The 18801-nt window shown below is 39.4% G+C and overlaps 1 protein-coding gene across 4 annotated transcripts in view; it reads right to left on the reverse strand.

Annotated features, from left to right (window-relative positions):
* Nucleotides 1-5019: 5019 nt before the first annotated feature.
* Nucleotides 5020-18801, reverse strand: part of Ice2 (interactor of little elongation complex ELL subunit 2) — a 43145-nt gene continuing 29363 nt past the window's right edge. For all 4 annotated transcript variants that reach the window (XM_041679494.1, XM_041679491.1, XM_041679492.1 and 1 more), the window contains 4 exons: nt 14780-14864; nt 13404-13454; nt 11709-11967; nt 5020-6085 (listed from right to left, as the gene is read on the reverse strand). In XM_041679494.1, coding sequence (XP_041535428.1) covers nt 5957-6085; nt 11709-11967; nt 13404-13454; nt 14780-14864 — 524 coding nt within the window. In that variant the 3' untranslated portion in view covers nt 5020-5956. The remainder of the gene's footprint in view (nt 6086-11708; nt 11968-13403; nt 13455-14779; nt 14865-18801) is intronic.

Here is an 18801-nt window from a genome sequence, read left to right on the forward strand (position 1 = left end):
TCTCAGCTTGCTGTACTGCTGCTGCTTCACACGAAGAAATCTGTGGATGGTTGAGAGTCTAGTAACATTTCCCCTAAAATCCCTGACAATGGAAACAGTACCTTTCAAAAAGATCTACTCTGCAATAACTCTAAATTCATACAAACTCTACAGAAATACGTATAAGTATACACACTGTTCTTGTGTATCAGACATCAACCCTCCCTGCTACCATTTCCACACCCAAATCTTCCAATTTGTTAGTAAATTACAGACATCATGTCTCATATCAATATACATGCAGGCATTTCCTTCCCAGGTGTGAGGCACTTTCTAGCAACCACAATGTTAAAACGAGACTAGACTTCATTTACCTTAACTCACGAACCTACATGCTCCAAGTTGAGCTGTTCTGGCAATACTGTCCATTAGACCAGGAACCAAGTCCAAACCACAATCATGAGTCACATTGAGGTAGTGTCCACAATCAGAAACATCTTGATAACTGTGGTAGTTTGAAAGAAAATGGCCCAAGGGGCATGGCACTATTAGGAAGTGTGTCACTGTGGGGGTGGGCTTTGAGGTCTCTTCCTCAAACTTTGTTCAGGGTGACAATCTACTTCCAGTTGATTGCATATTGACCTGTAGAGCTTCTTCTTCAGCACTATGTTTGCCTGCATGCTGCCATGCTCCCCACCATGATGATAATGAACTAAACCTCTGAAACTGTAAGTTGACACCTCAATTAAATATTTTCCTTTATAAGAGCTGTGTGTGGTGTTTCTTCACAGCAATAGATATCCTAAGACAACAGTCTTTCACAGGGAAGACGGGATTCCTGAAAATCCCCAACCACTTGTTTATAGACTGTCTCTGGTTTAGTTTCTCTGGGTCTCTCTTCATGATGGATACCTTTATGCCAGGAAGATGCCACATTACTGACGCCACTTTCTTCTGAAGCAAACTAGGAAACACACCTGCTGTGTTCCTGTATCTTACTAGTGACAGTGTTCTGTCTTAGGACAGTTTCTTTAATTCTAAGTACACTGATAAACACACTATATTCACAAAATAATAAACAATTTCCGGGGTGATTCTTTAAGTAAGACTATATAATTGTTCCTATTTTTCACCAAACTCTCATTAACTTCAATATCTGTTGACTGCTAAATAATGACTCTAGGATTACAAATGGGTGATTTTTCTAACTCTATCATTTCATTTGTCGGTTTGTCTACTGTAGAACTGAATGGCCCCCTCCTGTTTGTATTGTATGAATATGTAACCATATTCATTTATGGTTAGTGTGGACTCTTGAACTACTATTTTATTCAGAGGATTACAAATGATTACCATAGTCATTCACTGTTCAGATTTTCTTGGACCTGGTACTCCTTTCAGATAGCCCTGGTGATATGCTCCCACCATTCTCTATTTGGTTACACCATTTAGTGCAACCAAAATGTCCCATTTCATTCATCTTGCCCTTTGCTCCAATTTCAATCACCACAGATATACTAGTGACTCTGAAATTTGTACTGATGTGGCTTATTTGAATTGAGCTCAAATATTTAAGACAATACAAGTAACTTCTATCTCAGATTTAATGTGTTGATAGTAACTGACATCTTTTGAATCAGGGTCCTGCTATGCAGCCCATGTTGACCTAAAACTCCTAAATCCTCCTGCCTTAGGCTCCTAGGGGCTAAGATAGTGATTCTTTTTTTTTTTTTTTAAAGAGGTCATTCTTTTCTTTCTACACACTAAGTTTAATTCTTGTATACCCCCTAAATGTGTTCGTGGCATGTACGGTGGTTTAAAAATAGATTCATACCTGTAAGTTTCCATAACTACTATCCTGGCAAGATGTAGCACTGGTGCATGAATCCTGCAGAGATAACCAACTACTATCTGATTGGATTTAAGTCCCACTCCATGAGCTAGAACCCATACCTGCCACTGTTAATAGGGCTAAGAACCTATGGCTAGATAAGTCACAGGTCCTAGGGGAAGAACCTACCATTCTGCTAAATGGACATATTAATATATAAAAAAGACTCTTAATGACTTATTGCTATAGCCATAGATCAGTGCATCTGTCTTTCCACCCTCATCAGAGAAGCTACTTCTTGCAGCAGATGGCAATAAACAAGAGACCCAGTGCTGGTCCATGTGCAGAGAAGAGGACAGGGATTACTCACTCCTAAATGGGATGCCTATTTCACATCTTTCCCCACAAGGCTCAACAGGTTCACATGGTCTTTGTGTATTCCTAACCTCAGAGCTGGCATTCAAGACTGACTGAATGACTTATTTCTAACCAGAAGATGGCAGAAGTCAGTGTTTGACCTCTGAGACACCATCACTTCCTTGTTGTTCCCTTCTGGGGCTGCTAAGGCCTGGGTGTTCAGGCTGCTGTGTCGTGAGGACATTAGGGCTACACTACACAGAAGTCCAGACAAAAAGAGCCCATGGCCAGCAACAGAAGAACCAAGGCCTTCTACCTACATAGACGTGTGTGAACCTTGGCTTGGAGGAAGTGGATGTCTGCAATCAACATTGACTGTAACAACAGAGGAGCCCTAGAGCTTGGGGCAGTAAGCTGAGCTGCACCTGGACTCTGGTTCCCGGGAACTTGAGACAAGTCTGTCATCCAGGCATGCCTTATTAGGTGACTAACACTCAGCAACAAAGCATCTGAAGTCAGAGTCCAGGAGTAGAAATGGCTAAAGCAACAGTCTACTTTCTTCCCTCTCTAAACACACTTTCCTTTTTTCCAGCGAATAACACCATCACTGTCCCAGCATTATAAATGCTTCTAGGTAAGCTGTACCTGTTAGACACTGATGATTTGTTAATTCAGGGCCTTTTCCAATTTCAACTCCTACCGTACAATATCCACCTTTCCCCAGTGCATTCTGTAGAGAGGCCGACAAAAGTCGCTTTCAGACACTTACTTATTTTCTTAAACTTCACCACAGGTTTACACGCTGTGTGGGGGAGGATCCCAGCATCTGAACTATGGCTTGCTCGGTCATCTTCATGTTCACAGCCTGGGTTCTGGGCCACCTTTCACCTTTTCATATTCTCAGCTTTTTCCTTCTCTAACTCCTACTCATTAAAAAACAGACAAACAAACAAACAAAAAACCCAAACAACTAGCTCAGGTTTAATTTCAGAAACTCCCTCCTTAATTATCAGGACTTGGTTATATGCTATGTCTTTTTCTTTTTGTAGTGGCAGGGATAGAACTCAGGGTCTCAAGTATGCAAGGTCAGGTTCTCTACTGAGCTGTCCCCCAGCCCAAGATGACTTTTAAAAATGACTTATTAGAGCACTCACCACACAAATTTCTCTACTAGAATGCATGCCTATAAGGAAAAGAAAAATTTGACTTGAGATGTTGTCTCATGTAGCCATCTATCCTTGATTGCTATACTATACTACACTAGGTATTGCTATTTAGTGGTGAAAAAATATATGTTGTCCCTCCAGAGATAATAGTATTGTCTACCGTCAAGTAAACAATATCGTGAAGTCTCAATGTGACAAAGAGACAACAGTGACCTAGTGACATTTCATGACACAATGCTGTAGTCAAATTCTTGAACTTGTTTTCTAAGATGTTTACATAAATTATACTTTCACACAAAAGAAATAAGCCAGGTTTAGGTTTATAATACCTAATATCTCTTTTTCCTTCCTATGCATCTAGACAGAATCTTTGGTCACAACAGGCATGTTAGGTGAGTACTCTGATATCTAAGCCCCAGGTTGTATTAAAAACAACAACAAAGACTTTGCAATAGTATTATTGACATCACTACTTTGCTTACAAATTCTTTATGCTAAAAGTAAAGAACAAAAGACAACATCAAATATGTGTTTAAAAGGAGCCTTTGTTAAGCACAGTGGAAAACAAGTTCTATGTGATCAGAATTGTTCACAGGTCTGGTAATCAGAAAATAATCACTTGTAGACAGAGGCAGCCAAGGTAAAGCCTTTGACACTTAGACTGCAGCAAGCACTGTCCAACTTTGGAAAAGAGCTAATTCCAAAGGGATCCCATACCTGACACTCCCAAGCTGAATGTTAAATGAGTTAACACTAAGACATTTCTGGATAAATGCATAAGTGACAAAGTTAACAAAGAAAAGCTAAGTGTTTTAAAAGGAGAGTAGCAGATTGAGGGAATGATATATTAAAATCCATTCAGAAGCTGGATGTGGTAGTGCACACCTTTAATCCCAGAACTCAGGAGGCAGAAGCAAGTGATTTCTGTGTTCCTTCCAGGACAACCAGAGTTATGTAGAGACTCTGTTTCAAACAAAATAAAACAAATATACAAGTAGTATGTACTAATAATTAGGCAACCAATTCCTCAGAAAAATCAAAACAAAACTTTCAGCTTAAAACATTTTAGCAGATTTATGTCTTTTTTTTTAATTAGACAATTTTATTTTATGGGTGTGGATGTTGTCAAAATGTATATATGTACACTACATACATGCAGTATCCACAGAGGCCAGAATAGGTCATCTGAGCTCATGAAATTGGAGTTTTAGATGGTTGTGGGTAGTGGTGTGGTAGGTCCTTCTGTCTATGTGTTGCTTTTATTGGTTAACGAATAAAGAAACTGGCTTGGCCTATAGCATAGGAGGAGGAAGGCGGAGTTAGAGAGATGCCATGTAACCCCACCAGAGACAGACACCAGAACTTTAGCAGGTAAGCCACAGGCATGTGGTGATACACAGATTAATAGAAATGGGTTAAATTAATATGTAAGAGTTAGCCAATAAGACACTAGAGCTAAAGGGCCAAGCAGTGACTTAATTAAGACAGCTTCTGTGTGATTATTTCAGGGCTAAGCAGCCGGAAACCAACAAGTGGTTCCCTTCTCACTACAGGGCAGCCATGTGATTGGGAATCAAACCTGGGCCTCTACAATAAGCCATTTCTTTAGACCCTGATTTTTGGGTATAATTTCCATTGAACAGCCCCCCCCCCCAAAAAAAAAACAACATGAAAATTGTCTTTGGATTACAAATATTTTATTTATGATATGGCAAACACATTTCTGATACTTTTAGTGTTTATTAAAAAATAGGTTAAAAAAAGTGAACAAGTCTGTCCCCTCAAACCCAAACTGGCCATACCCACTACTGATGATGCTTTCTGAATGAATCAGAATAAATGAGACAAAAAGAAAAGAAAAAATCCTAGACTTAATGGCACTTTACCTATGCCTGATGGAATGAACAAGCTTGCGTCCCTGGAATGCCTGCACCCTCAGATGTCTCTGCTTTCGGCAGTGTTTCACCACTCTCAGAAGAAATTTGTGCAAAGTTGCAGAGGCACTGTCACCAAAGCTGTCGCACCACAGAATGCTAGTGTTTTTGTAAAACACATGTGTGGTTGCCAAGCAGGAAAATATTAATTTGCCACTTTTCAGACATAGAGATCTTCCTTGTTTTCACTTCCGACGTCCACAATGGAATTTCAACAGGTTTTCAAACACATCAACGGTAGTGTTAATACTGACAAAAATGGGCCGTAAACAATGCACACAGCTGTTTCTAACAGTGGCAACATTTAAGCATTTGGGCCAGTCTCATTAGACTGGCAATATAATCAAATTATTAACATAACACATGACAGTTCCTAAAACAGCAAGTGGTTTTCCTACCTATGATCTTTAGAAAAGAATACTATAAAAATATTTTTCTTATTCAGTTTGCTTCTATCAAATGGAGCATTCTATATTCTCCATGCACCAGAGATGAGGAGGGACACTACTGCTGTCACTGACTTTCCTGCAGTCAGTTTTCAAGGCACTTTGTAAGAACTCCAGGATAGCAAGGGAAACACTCTTCTTGCTGATTTTTTTGGGGGGGAGGGGCACATTTCCTCTCATACTTCAACATTAAAAACAGTTACAACTGGTTTTTCTGAAACTTCATTTTCCATGGTCCAGACCTTATGTTATTTTCCTTTTATTCTGAGCCACTCCTTCATTTTCAACTTGCTGAACTGGCAGGGAACTACTTTTGGTTTCCATGGAAACTGGATTCCTGTGGCTATGGGTAGGAATTCTTGTCCCACCAACCTAAAAGATAGGGCAAGAGCAGAACAACTTAATACATTCACAACATGCTCGCACACAAACAACCCTGTGTCATTTACACAGAGACTCTCAATTTGGGAATGACCTTTTGTACATTTTTAAGTCCCAGCCACGTGGCTATTTAAGACGTTTTAATCTGACTCAGTTTTAAAAGCAATGAGGAAAGAAGCTGGAGTAGGGCTCTGCTGTAAATTGCTGTTAGATTTGCGTGGATGCTGAAAGGTGAAATTAGAAAGTGAGGGAAGGCCAGACCCTTGGAGAAAGTGTGCAGTTCTGTGGGAGGGCAAGGAAGAAAGGAGAAAGGTGAAGATAGGGAGAGGATATAAAAAGGGGTAGAAAGACAAAAGAGAGTACGATGGCAAGGCAAGAAGATAAGACGATGTAACAGATAAAGGGTAAGAAAAAGTCTAAAAAGGAAGAAATAAAAAAATGTAAAAGAAAAGAAGGGGGAGAAACCGAGAAGAAAGAACACTGAGGGAGGAAGGAGAACAGGACACCAACAGAAATGGTAAGAGGAAGAGACGTGCATAGCTGAGAGGAATGCCAGCTCCCCTCATGCCTGCTCCAGCTTGCACCCAGCTCCCACAGTCTCGGAGAGAACAGCCTACTAATCAAGAGTCCTGGCTAAAGAGAAGACTTGGAAATGCTGTCCCTTCCTGGCCACTTAGCGACCTCATACAGGACCAAAGTTGTACAACCTGCAACCATTTCTACAAAGCAGCCTATATCTGCCATAGTTCCCCTAGCCACCTCACAAAGGCATTGTTTCTGGACGTCCCATGCAGTCAATCCTGCAGAGGGGAGGGTGAGGGCAGTGGTGATGTAAACTCACGCTCTCACTGTCTAGCCCAACCAATGAAGCGCCAGCACTGTGGTTCTCTAAGAATGTACACTTTTAGGGTTTATTTTTACATGACATGACTAGAGTGGAGGCATACGGAGCTTTAGTCAGCAGTGTGTCTGTTGTTCTCTGATGCTCATGCATCTATGCCCAGTACGCACTGACTCTCAGACGCCTGCTACCTCCCCACTCTGCGGGATTTTCCCTGAAGGTACTCATTAACTGGGTTTTTGAGAATGACACATACTTTGAGAACTGTATTGAGTGTCCAGTAAATGTCTATTATGGAACTTATGGTGATGAGGGGAACAGATGGGATTCTGCAGGTCCTACTCTTGCTTGGTACACTAGGAGGCAGCGCAGGTCGACTGCGTATGCATCAGGGGTCAGGGCTGCAGGCCCTGTCCAGGGATGAGCACTTGGTTCAAGAGCACTAGGGATGGAAGATCACAGCAAGGCGAGGCTACACCAGAAGAGATGTAAACAGCTGTTTCATACAGGCTCCAACTTCCCAGTTTTCAGAAAGCTCTCATATTTCCACGTATCTGCTAAGGCTAGAATGCTGAGCTTGGTTGGAATTATAAAGTCCTGTTTCCATAGCCCAGCTAGGAAGGCAGGGAGCCATCAGGGCGGGGAACTTGCACAGCAGATACAATCCTATCCAATGTGAACAACAACAAAAATCAACAATTAAAAAGTCCTTGGCAATTGTAGGAAAAGCTATTTCTTAAAAGGGCTTAGGGATGTTTACTAACTAATTGGGCATAACAGAGAAAGGAAAAAAGAACAGTGTTCAGGATATATACATATGCATCTATAAAAGGCTAGCTGTGGTGGGAGGGTTTCTCCTGACTTTCAAAACACACCAAGGCAACACTGGTTATCTAAATGTCTATGCCCCCAGTGCTGGGCTATGCAATAGTCCCTGCACTGGACACTGTCCAACGATACCCATGGCTGAATTGTTAGAATGTACACATATGTGTTCGAATCTGAGCACACAGAATTTCTCCTTGTCCAAATGAATTTTCTTATTACACTGCAGCACATTTAGACCACTCTACTGAAAAAGTCAAAACTTCCAGGTATTTCTAAGGCATAAGCATTCAATGTTTGAAGTCAGTCTGTATCAATAAAGTACAACATTATCACTCATTTCTTTTAAAAGACATCCTACATAAATGTTTTCTTCAACTTGTAAATTGTTCAGTTCCAAGGTATTAAACCATTCATTTTCACAAAAAAGGAATGAGACACCCCCGTACAGAATTATATGTTATACTTGACAGACTATAATTATTGTTTCTAAATTAAAAGAAAACTGTCCGTTTAGAATACATATTTTCAAAAAAATTTCAATTATTTTTAAGTGATTTAAGAAATTTCCTCAGAGCTAGTGGTGGTGCCATGTCTTTAATCCCAGCACTCAGGGAGGTAGAGGCAGGCGGATCTCTGTGAGTTCCAGGACAGAGATATACAGAGAAACCCTGTTTTGAAAAAACACCACCACTAACAAAACATTTCCTTAGATTATATAAAAAAAAAAAATCACTACTTAAAAAAGAGTATTTAGGAACTAAAAATAGCAAATCTGAAGATAAACATAGTGCTAACTTTCTCCATTTTTCATTTTCTCACCTAGTTTGCTGCATTTATACTTTCTCGTCAGAGTTTACTAGGAATGGATAAGGTATTTCAGGGTGAAATGCCTGCTTAACATGCACAGGGCCTGGCGTCAGTCTCCAGCACGAAAATATTGGCAAATAAATAGAACCATTTTCTCAAATGATGATATCAAGGTGGAGAACTAAACAGCAAGTATAATCCTAGCCAATAGGAACAATAAAATCAACATCAACAATTAAAGTCCTTGGTATTTGTAGGAAGAACTATTTTCTCAAAAGGGCTTGGGGACATTTACAGACTACTTGGGCATAACAGAGAAAGGAAGAAAGGAGTGTTCACAGGACACACATGTGCATCTATAGGAGCTCCCAGGGAACTGTACAGAGAACGAAGAACTCAGTAATTTGGCTCAAAGGTATTTGGGCAACAAGGTAGGAAAATACACTGAGTTTTTATTTAATGAACATGTAGGTTCATTTGCAAACAACAAAATTCTTTATACAGCTAAGTTCATTTTTTCAAGCCTTAACTTGGCATGTTTCTTGCCAGCTTCTCTTAAGTTAACCTGTCTACCTTTTGCCTCTGGACTTTTACCATTCTCTTACTTCTGTATATCCTACTCTCACTCTTACTCCGTGATTGGCTGGGTGGCTGCCCGCCCCTGACGTTCTCAACTCCTTGCTCTTTGTTCTCTCTCGTCCCAGATTTCTCCTTCTATTTACACTCTCTCCCTGCTAGCCCCGCCTATCCTTGCTCCTGCCTCACTATTGGCCATTCATCTTTTTATTAGGACCATCAGGTGTTTAGGTATAGTAACACAGCTTCACAGAGTTAAACAAATGCAGCGTAAACAAAAGTCACACATCTGAAAATAATATTCCCCAACATTCCCCCTCCTACAGCGAAGTTCAAACTGAAACTGATGACATAAAGAAAGAATCGTGGCATGGTAGAGAGACATCATAGAGAGTATCTGCAGTCATGGCTTCAAATTCCAGGTTTAAAAAGCAAATGCCTGGCACAGGAGATCACTTCCTAAATATAACCCCAGTAGCACAGACACCGAGAGAAACAATAAATGGGACCTCCTGAAACTGAAAAGCTTCTATAAAGCAAAGGACACAGGCAACAAGATAAAACAGCAGCCTCCAGAATGGGAAAAGATCTTCACCAATCCCTCATGGGGTAGAGGGCTGATCTCCAAAATATACATAGAACTCAAGAAATTGGTCATCAAAAGAACAAATAATCCAATAAAAAATGGGATACAGACCTAAACAGAGAACTCTCAACAGAGGAATCTAAATTGGCTGAAAGACACTAAGGAAATGCTCAACATCTTTAGCCACAGGAGAAATGAGAATCAAAACAACTCTGAGATTGCATCTTATACCTGTAAGAATGGCCAAGATCAAAAACACTAACGAAAACCTATGCAGGAGAAGATGTGGGGTAAAGGGAACACTCTTCCACTGCTGGTGGGAGTACAAGCTGGTACAGCCCTTTTGGATATCAGTATGGCAATTTTTTTTTTTTTTGTTTTTTCGAGACAGGGTTTCTCTGTGGCTTTGGAGCCTGTCCTGGAACTAGCTCTGTAGACCAGGCTGGTCTCGAACTCACAGAGATCCGCCTGCCTCTGCCTCCCGAGTGCTGGGATTAAAGGCGTGCGCCACCATCACCCGGCTAGTATGGCAATTTTTCACAAAATTAGGAAACAACCTACCTCAAGACCCAGCAATACCACTTTTGGGTATATACCCAAAGGATGCTCAATCATACCACAAGGACATGTGCTCAACTATGTTCATAGTAGTATTGTTTGTCACAGCCAGAATCTGGAAACAACATAAAAGCCCCCGAAGAAAGAATGGATAAGGAGCCGGGTGGTGGTGGCGCACGCCTTTAATCCCAGCACTCGGGAGGCAGAGGCAGGCGGATCTCTGTGAGTTCGAGACCAGCCTGGTCTACAAGAGCTAGTTCCAGGACAGGCTCCAAAATCACAGAGAAACCCTGTCTCGAAAAACCAAAAAAAAAAAAAAAAAAAAAAAAAAAAAAAAAAAGAATGGATAAGGAAAATGATACATTTACACAATGGAGTACTGCACAACAGAAAAAAATGACATCTTGAAATTTGTGGGCAAATGGATAGATCTAGAAGTGAGGTAACCCAGACCCAGAAAGACAAATATGGTATGTATTCACTTATAAGTGGTTTTTAGACATAAAGCAAAGCCTACAATCCCAGAGAACCTAGAATAATGAGGACCCTAAGAGAATATAATCAACATGTTAAGTAGTAAAAGACAAGATCTCCTGAGTAAACTGGGAGCATGGGGACCATGGGAGAGGGTAGAAGGGGAGAGGAGAGGAAGGGAGGGAAGTGGAGAAAAATATATAGCTCAATAAAAAAAAAAATGCTACTCAGCTAGGTGTGATGGTACACACCTTTAATCCCAGCACTTGGGAGGCAGAAACAAGTGGATCAAGTTCAAGGCCAACCTGGTCTACAAAGCAAGTTCCAGAACAGCCAGAGCAACACAGAAAATCCTGTTCCGAAGAGTCCCCCCCCCAAAAAAAAAGAAAGAAAAGAAAAAATGCTATTCAACTGACGTTTCCAGAGGGTTTTACAATGAGTATAACATTAATAATAATTCAATAAACCCTAAGTTACAAAATACTTAGCATAATACAACTTAGCTCTTAATATTTTACTATATTTTAATAAGCCACTTCACTCACTAATTACTAATACTTACTTTTAAATATTTCACCATATTACTAAGGATTTTTTATTATATCATAATTTTATTACATGGACTTTTTGCAAATTGCTTTAATTGTTTAATGGAAAAGGATATACATAAATAAGAACTAGGAAAATACAAATTTGCTTTGGGCAAAAACCCAGGCACTAAACTTCATAAATGCCTCATGCATGCACACATACAGCAAGTTAGGAGAGATTTTCTTAGCTGATTTATAAAACTTATAAGAAAGGAAGTTCTACTTACAATACAGACACAGGTTTCCGATGCTACATGGCTAACAGGGCAAATGCAGATATCCATTGAAGGGAGTCAGAGAAACAGATTAGTAATCAACAACCAAATAGGATATTAATCATAAAAAAGATCTTACCTTTGGTTGTGCTACAGGGCGCAGTGATTTAGGCGGAAAAGTACACGGAATTCGTCCATGATGGATGTGATATGGTAACAGGTAACTGGGATCTAATGGAACCCAAGGAACCGAGAGACTGGAAGGTATGCCAGGAAGGTCACAATGCGCTTTATGCAAATTATACGCTGTCCTAGAAACTTTGCCATCTGAGGTCTTGTAGATCAGGAGTGAAGAATCTTCTGCTGCGTGAGACAGCAAGTAGGACCCATCCTGCAAGCTACATCCAACATGGAAGACTCAACTCACTGAGCTTATATTGCCAATGTCACCATGTTCTCCTAACCCCACATAGCAAAGCGGAGCTACCACAGGAAGAGAATGCCACCTCTGAAAGTATTTCAGGACCAGGAAAGGTAAAGATTTCAGAAGCCTTTAAAACTATACCCCCCCCCCCAACAATAAATTTTAGCGTTTTTATTCCGAAATTCAGAAATATCTGACCATTTCCTTTTCACTGCTTTATAAATTTGTAAAAGTCAATCACTTAATGGAAAAAAAAAACAATCCATCTAACTCTCTAATCTATGATATACTCCAACCATATATTTCATTCATTCAGTGTACTTGATTTCTAATAGGCAAGAGAATAGAAACACAAAAAGAAGGATACATGTGACATGTCAGAAACAGGCGAAGGAACATGCAGGAAAGGTGTAGAAAGTAGAGCAGGCTTGTGTGCTTATGAGTTAACTGCTATTTGCCTCACTACTCACCTTCATATTAAATCCTTCACACAGGGGTTCAAGCTTAATTCCAAATTAGGCATAAATAAACATGAGATGCTAAGCAATCTGTCCACAGTTCTGTGCACAGTAGGGCTTCAATCAGACCTGGCTTTTTGGTTTGCACACAGGTCAGAGCCTCAGTCACAATCCTCTATTAATACAATAACTGATGATGGCCAATCTACTACATTTTTCTTTGCTTACTGGGAAGCTTCAAGGGATTCACTGCATCATCATAAAGAACAAAAGGCATGGGGCAGTAGACCATATTTTGTTGGAAATACGCAATCTCTAGGCCAAAGGAGCAAAGAGAACAGTTTTTGTCCACATCATTAAAATGAAGATGATCAGCTTTAGTTATATAGCTCTGCCTACAGACATAATGAGCTACCTTTTCACCAGCTTTTAAAACTCAAAGTAACTGGTGCTGATAAAGGAGGGCCAGAGAACTATTATTAGCTTCTAGGAAGGCCTTTCCCTCTCTCATCACTTTCACATAGGGAAGCAAATGACTGTCTGGTAGAAAGAATAAATAATGCATCAAATATTGAGTTTCTAACCAATGAAACTCATGTTACCTTAGAAGATTGAAGTTTGAAGTCAAACTGGGCTATTGCAGTAAGGATCTTTGTGTGTGTGTGTGTGTGTGTGTGTGTGTGTGTGAAAGAGAGAGAGCATGTACTGTGTGTATGTCTGTGTGTGTGTATGAGAGAAAAATATGCATGAGATAAATACATTTGCCATTTCATTACAGCCAGACAATATCATGTTATCTTTTTACTCATATTTTTAGAATTTTAACTGATAAAAGACTTATACACTTTTAGTGTTTTCATCTCTCTCTAACAACATATTGACAAAGCTTCTAATAACTTCCAGCAAAAAAAAAAAATCAAAATACCTATGCAAAATACCCCAAAGTACTTACCTACATAATTTCTTTAAAACGTGCTGGAGAATGTTAAATAAACTTGAAATCCTATTATTAAACAGAAGAAACTGAAGTGAAATCAAACTGAAAAACAAAACAAACAAACCCAGAAAGCCTCACTAATAACATGTGTGGTCTCTTGCTCACAGTCAAAGGCACCAGCAGGCCAATAATGTAGGACAAGGACTAACCAACAAGAAGACTGGAGAGACATTTAGATGTCTTCTTTTCATGTTCATGAAGTATTTGGCTCTGTTTTAGAGCAGTTATAATCATATAAGTAAAAATTATTGAAACAATATAAAATACAGAACAGCTGTAATCAATTTTGGACTTTATGCACGTGCAATGACAGATGCACAGAGCGGGGACAGACTAATCCATGGGAAAGAGGAAGCATTATTCTCGGTATCTAGGTATCTCCTTGGTGCCTCATTTACATATAAACTTATTTCCATTATTATTTCTTTTTTTTAAAAAAAGACTTTCATTGAAAGTGAAGGGTTAGTTAGTAATGTCATGATTTTTTTCTTTTTCTTTCCTTTTTTTTTTCCTAAACAGGGTTTCTCTGTGTAGCTTTGGCGCCTGTCCTGGAACTCACTCTGTAGACCAGGTTGGCCTCAAACTCACAGAGATTTGCTTGTCTCTGCCTCCCAAGTGCTGGGATTAAAGGCGTGCATCACCACCGCCTGGCCTGTCATGACTTTCCTATACACACATATAAAGCAGTTCTTACAGAGTAGACACTTGGGGTAAACAGAGTTCAAATTTGTTCCCTCTCAGAGCTGTGTCAAGTCAAGTGGAGCTTTGCAGGAAGGTTGTGTTCCCAGCTCAGCCTGTGCTAGGTTTGAGCTTCTCAGTTCCAGCTTCTCTGTATAGGAAATGGCCATGATGCTACAAGCCTTTAATGCCAAGTTGTATGATAAAATGAGGGAGTCTGCATAAGCTACTTTCCCTTACAATGAGGCACTCCAGACTGGTTCTGAGGACGACTTGTTTAGTTCTGATGTCTAATATTTGGTAGGATGGGCAAATTTTCAGAAGTCTGGTTGTCCAATCAGTCACATAATCCCTATAGCTGAAAGTCTGTGGCTGTCTCATCCTTCCCTTCTCTACACAAGGCCAGAACGTTTGTTTCTCTTGCACTTTAATACAACACACTCTCTGGCTCTGGCCTCCTTTCTTTAAAGTGAGAAGACATGTTATTAGCAGTGCATTTTTTTTGCAAATAGAGACAAATAATGTAAATTGGGTTGGGGGGCCCTCAAGATCTTGAAAGAAATCAATCATCACTATTTAGAGGTAAAAGAAAATCTGAGACCACATTACAGGAGTGAAGTCTTTTCAGTGTCCATCACAAAGCACTTCCTTACTTGAGAGCTGCAAGTTTTTCTTTTAATTCTTCTGAGGTGATTTCTTCTAGCATGAAAAGCTTTGAAGTAAATGCATCAATATGCCCTAAAAGAAAACACTGAACTTAAAGAAACCCAAGTCACTGAGATTATAACACGAAATGAACTACTTAACTAGTCTCTCTATATAAAGATGATTTCACTTTTTAAAAAACGATAAAGAACTTTGTATTATTTAAAAGGAGAAATATATCTCACTAGCTATCAAGTAAACTTGAATTTACAATGATATAAAATACAAATTATGTCATGCATTCATTTAAAAATATATGCTGAATATAGGAAAGTTGACACATGCCCACATTCCCCAAACAGGATTATTGCCTTTAAACCTTAATTTAAGAGCAAAAACTGCTCAGCCATTGGTGTTTCTAGTTCCCACTAAAGCTGCATCTTCATGACATTGTAAGGGAAGCATGAGCTCACCATGTAACTAAGCAGTTAAAAATCCAATCTGTGGACTGGGCCTGCTCAGTAAGTCTCAAAAACACATTACTGTAAAACTTAAACTATAAAAATACAGATTTTTTTTTAAATTAAAGCAATCATAAATGTTTCTGTGAGTAAAGCAATCTATTCAAAGTCTAATTTTCTTGTATGCCTAATATAAACCTATAATTCACAAAATCTCAAACATTATATTCTTAAAATTACATTCTGTTGTAGAAAGTAATGTGTAAACTTTAAAACAAAATAAGCTGAGACATGCACTGAGCTGCTGCAATGTATTAAGTGACAGAGGAGATTCTGATCAGGGTAAATGCTACATACGTGGGTCAGCAGGAAGGGCATGCTACTACTACTGTATGAAGGTTAAAAACATCACAGAGTAAGAGTAGCACCCACCAATGCTGAATATAATGTTTTAGATTTACTTATACTTTTAGCTCCTAATTTTGTTAAAACAAGTTCCTGAGAAAGTAGATATCAGTCATTGGGACTACAAAAATTGCATATAGTTTAATCTCTCATTTCAACATCTAGCCTACTTTAATATCATTTGCTTTATGCTCAAAGAAGTTAATTAGGAACATTTTTACTGGATGTCTTCCCTCTAAGACAACATATCCATTTATTCCCACAGTCACTTGTTATTTCTTATGCCAACTTTAGTTTCACCTCTCCATTTCTAGTGCTCATTATATGTGACATTTCTAATAATAAAGGCATTTCAACGGTTTCATAGCTATAAAAAGAGAATATTAAATGCAATAATGTATTTTTGATGTTTAATAAACATTTGAGATTACTAACAGCACTTACCTTATTTAAAAAAAAAAAACTCAACCATAAAAAGTATGTAGTATAGTACCCAGAAAATACAATCTATCAAAGAACTAACTACACAGAGTCCTGTCCTAAGTTCTATGAAGGCCTGCTTCCTCAAGGAGGGAACTCTCAACACTGGAACCTTCTAACCTGAGGACTCAAGTGAGTTTTTTCAGTGTCTGGGGCACTTGAGCCAGATTTGAGAAGGTGAAAGCTCTGGCCATGGTCCTTTATTCATAACAATCTCTGTTTTAGACATACTTTAAGATGAGGTACATTTGGGAAGCACTGCTTTAGACAGCAGAAATTAAGCCTTTGCCGGGCGGTGGTGGCGCACGCCTTTAATCCCAGCACTCGGGAGGCAGAGGCAGGCGGATCTCTGTGAGTTCGAGACCAGCCTGGTCTACAGAGCTAGTTCCAGGACAGGCTCCAAAGCCACAGAGAAACCCTGTCTCGAAAAACCAAAAAAAAAAAAAAAAAAAAAAGAAGCCATACATAGGTAGTCAGTCCTAGCTTTACATGCAGCACAAGTTTGTAAAAACAATCATACAGGCTGAAATGATGTATTGTAACAATAAGTAGGAAAATTTAGAATTATTTCACTATTTTAACATGTTTTATCAAAACAAAATCTCCATCAATTTAAGTATTTAGAGAAATAAAATATGAAAAATATGCATTTGGTATACTGTAATTCAAAACATCAAAACCAGCATGGATCTACATTTTCCAAGGTTTTACCCAGAACAGTTTGATCGGTGCTCACCGCCTTCTCGGACAGCCTCTGACACAGAAGCAGCTTTCCCCGCTGTGGCAACTGCTATACTCTTGGCTAAGTTAGGATCAACTCCCATAGTCTATCCAAGAATTCCCCTAACTAAAACTTATGCCGGCATCACTTCATCTCTGATGTTACACCACTGTCCTCGTCATGTCAGTAGGTTAGCCATCAGACAGTTTCTCTGGAGCGACTGAACAGCCCCCGGAGCAGTGTCCAGATTCCCAGGCAGCTACTTCATCTACAGCTCCATGCAAGTTTGATTACAATCTCCAGCGATATTACCTTTTCAGAGTTTTCTGTTTCTGCTTTTTTTTCCCTTTATCTTAATCTTTGCTAGCCAATTTCTTGTTTTCATTATCTATTCTCATAAGATCTCATTATGGCTGACCATGGGAAGACAAGGAGGCATCACACTACACATTTGATTTCTGTATATGAACTGCTAAGAGGTACACAGTGACCAATCAAAGCAGACACAGGCAGCCACTGATCATGTATGTCTGTACTCTAAATCATAATTAGTGGACTGAGGAGCTGGCAGTAAAGTTTATATGCAATTTCTACTCTTAATATACAGCTATAACAGAGGTCATGCTTGTAAGAACTGTGTAAAGTGAGGACTGACTGCCACTCGATGATCTGATAAATATCATAGCATGACATACCATATCTACTGGACAGTAGATAGAGGAGTTATGATGAGACTATAGGCTTTCTTAAAGGAGTAACTCTTAAGGTTTATAATGGGTAAGACACTGTAATCTAAAGAAGGAGGTGAGCATATTTACATATAGCAAAGCAAGAAAACAAACAAAATACAAGTGTGTTTATTGTACTGTGAGCTATGATAGTTCTCAGAGTGCCAGAGACTAGCTGTATTATTACCTGAGATTGTGTTAAAACATAAAGACCCAGATCCCATTCTGGACTACTCAATCAGACACTCTAGGACAAGCACTTCAAGTGATTTCATTGAGCATTCTTCTTAAGAGTACTACAACACTTTTAAGCTTCTAATACTGATGGAAACTTCTTGTGTATGTGTGTGTGTGGGGGGGGGGGGGGGGTCCAGAGACAGGGTTTCTCCGTGTAACAGCCTAGGCTATCCTGGAATTCACTTTGTAGACCAGGCTGGCCTTGAACTCACAGAGATCCACCTGCCTCTGCCTCCAGTGCTGGGGTAAAAGGCATACAGCACCACACCCTGCCTGATGGATACTTTTAATACAGCATTTGAAAGTCTGTTCCTGGGTTATGGGTGCAGCTCAGAGGTACAGTGCTTACCGACCATTCACAGGACAACAAGAAATGGGCTTGCATATCTGCATCAAAATAAAACCCAAAGCCCCTAACATCTCATGTCCTTCAACAAAGTGTCACAGAAACCATATAAATTATCCTGTTACATAAAGATGAAAGGAGTATCAATGAGCAAGTCTTTAGACTAGTTAAACCCAAGGCACTAACTACTTAAGACCTGTAAAAATTCCTTAGGTGAAGTAGTCATACAACTGATAGTAATTTCATTTGTTAAATGGAACATTAGAAAATGGGTCTGCATCATCTGTCAGGACTGTAAAAAGTTCACTGATAACTTAAAAAAAAATCCTTTCCTCAAGTAGATGTGGTTGGCAACTGCTTTTAAATGCTTTACATGAAGGATGTGTGTGGTGTGAAGGCCTTGGAGAAACAGTAGAATCCTGATTATTGATGGAAACTACTAAAACAAGTGTTTGGCTGTGTGTGCGTGTGATAATGGAAAAGAGTCCTAGAACACTAGCCAGGTGTGGCAGCACAAGACTAATTCTAGCACTTGGGAGGCTGAGGCAGAGTTGGAAACTTAAGGCCATTCAGTTGCTATATAAAAAATAAACAACAATTCCCCCTCAAATATTGATTAATCAGAATGGAGGCAAATTTTCAAATAAATAAC

Source organism: Microtus oregoni, unplaced genomic scaffold (assembly GCF_018167655.1).
Source record: "Microtus oregoni isolate MIOR12 unplaced genomic scaffold, Mior012 000032F_ref0000030, whole genome shotgun sequence".
In the NCBI taxonomy this organism is placed as follows: Eukaryota; Metazoa; Chordata; class Mammalia; order Rodentia; family Cricetidae; genus Microtus; species Microtus oregoni.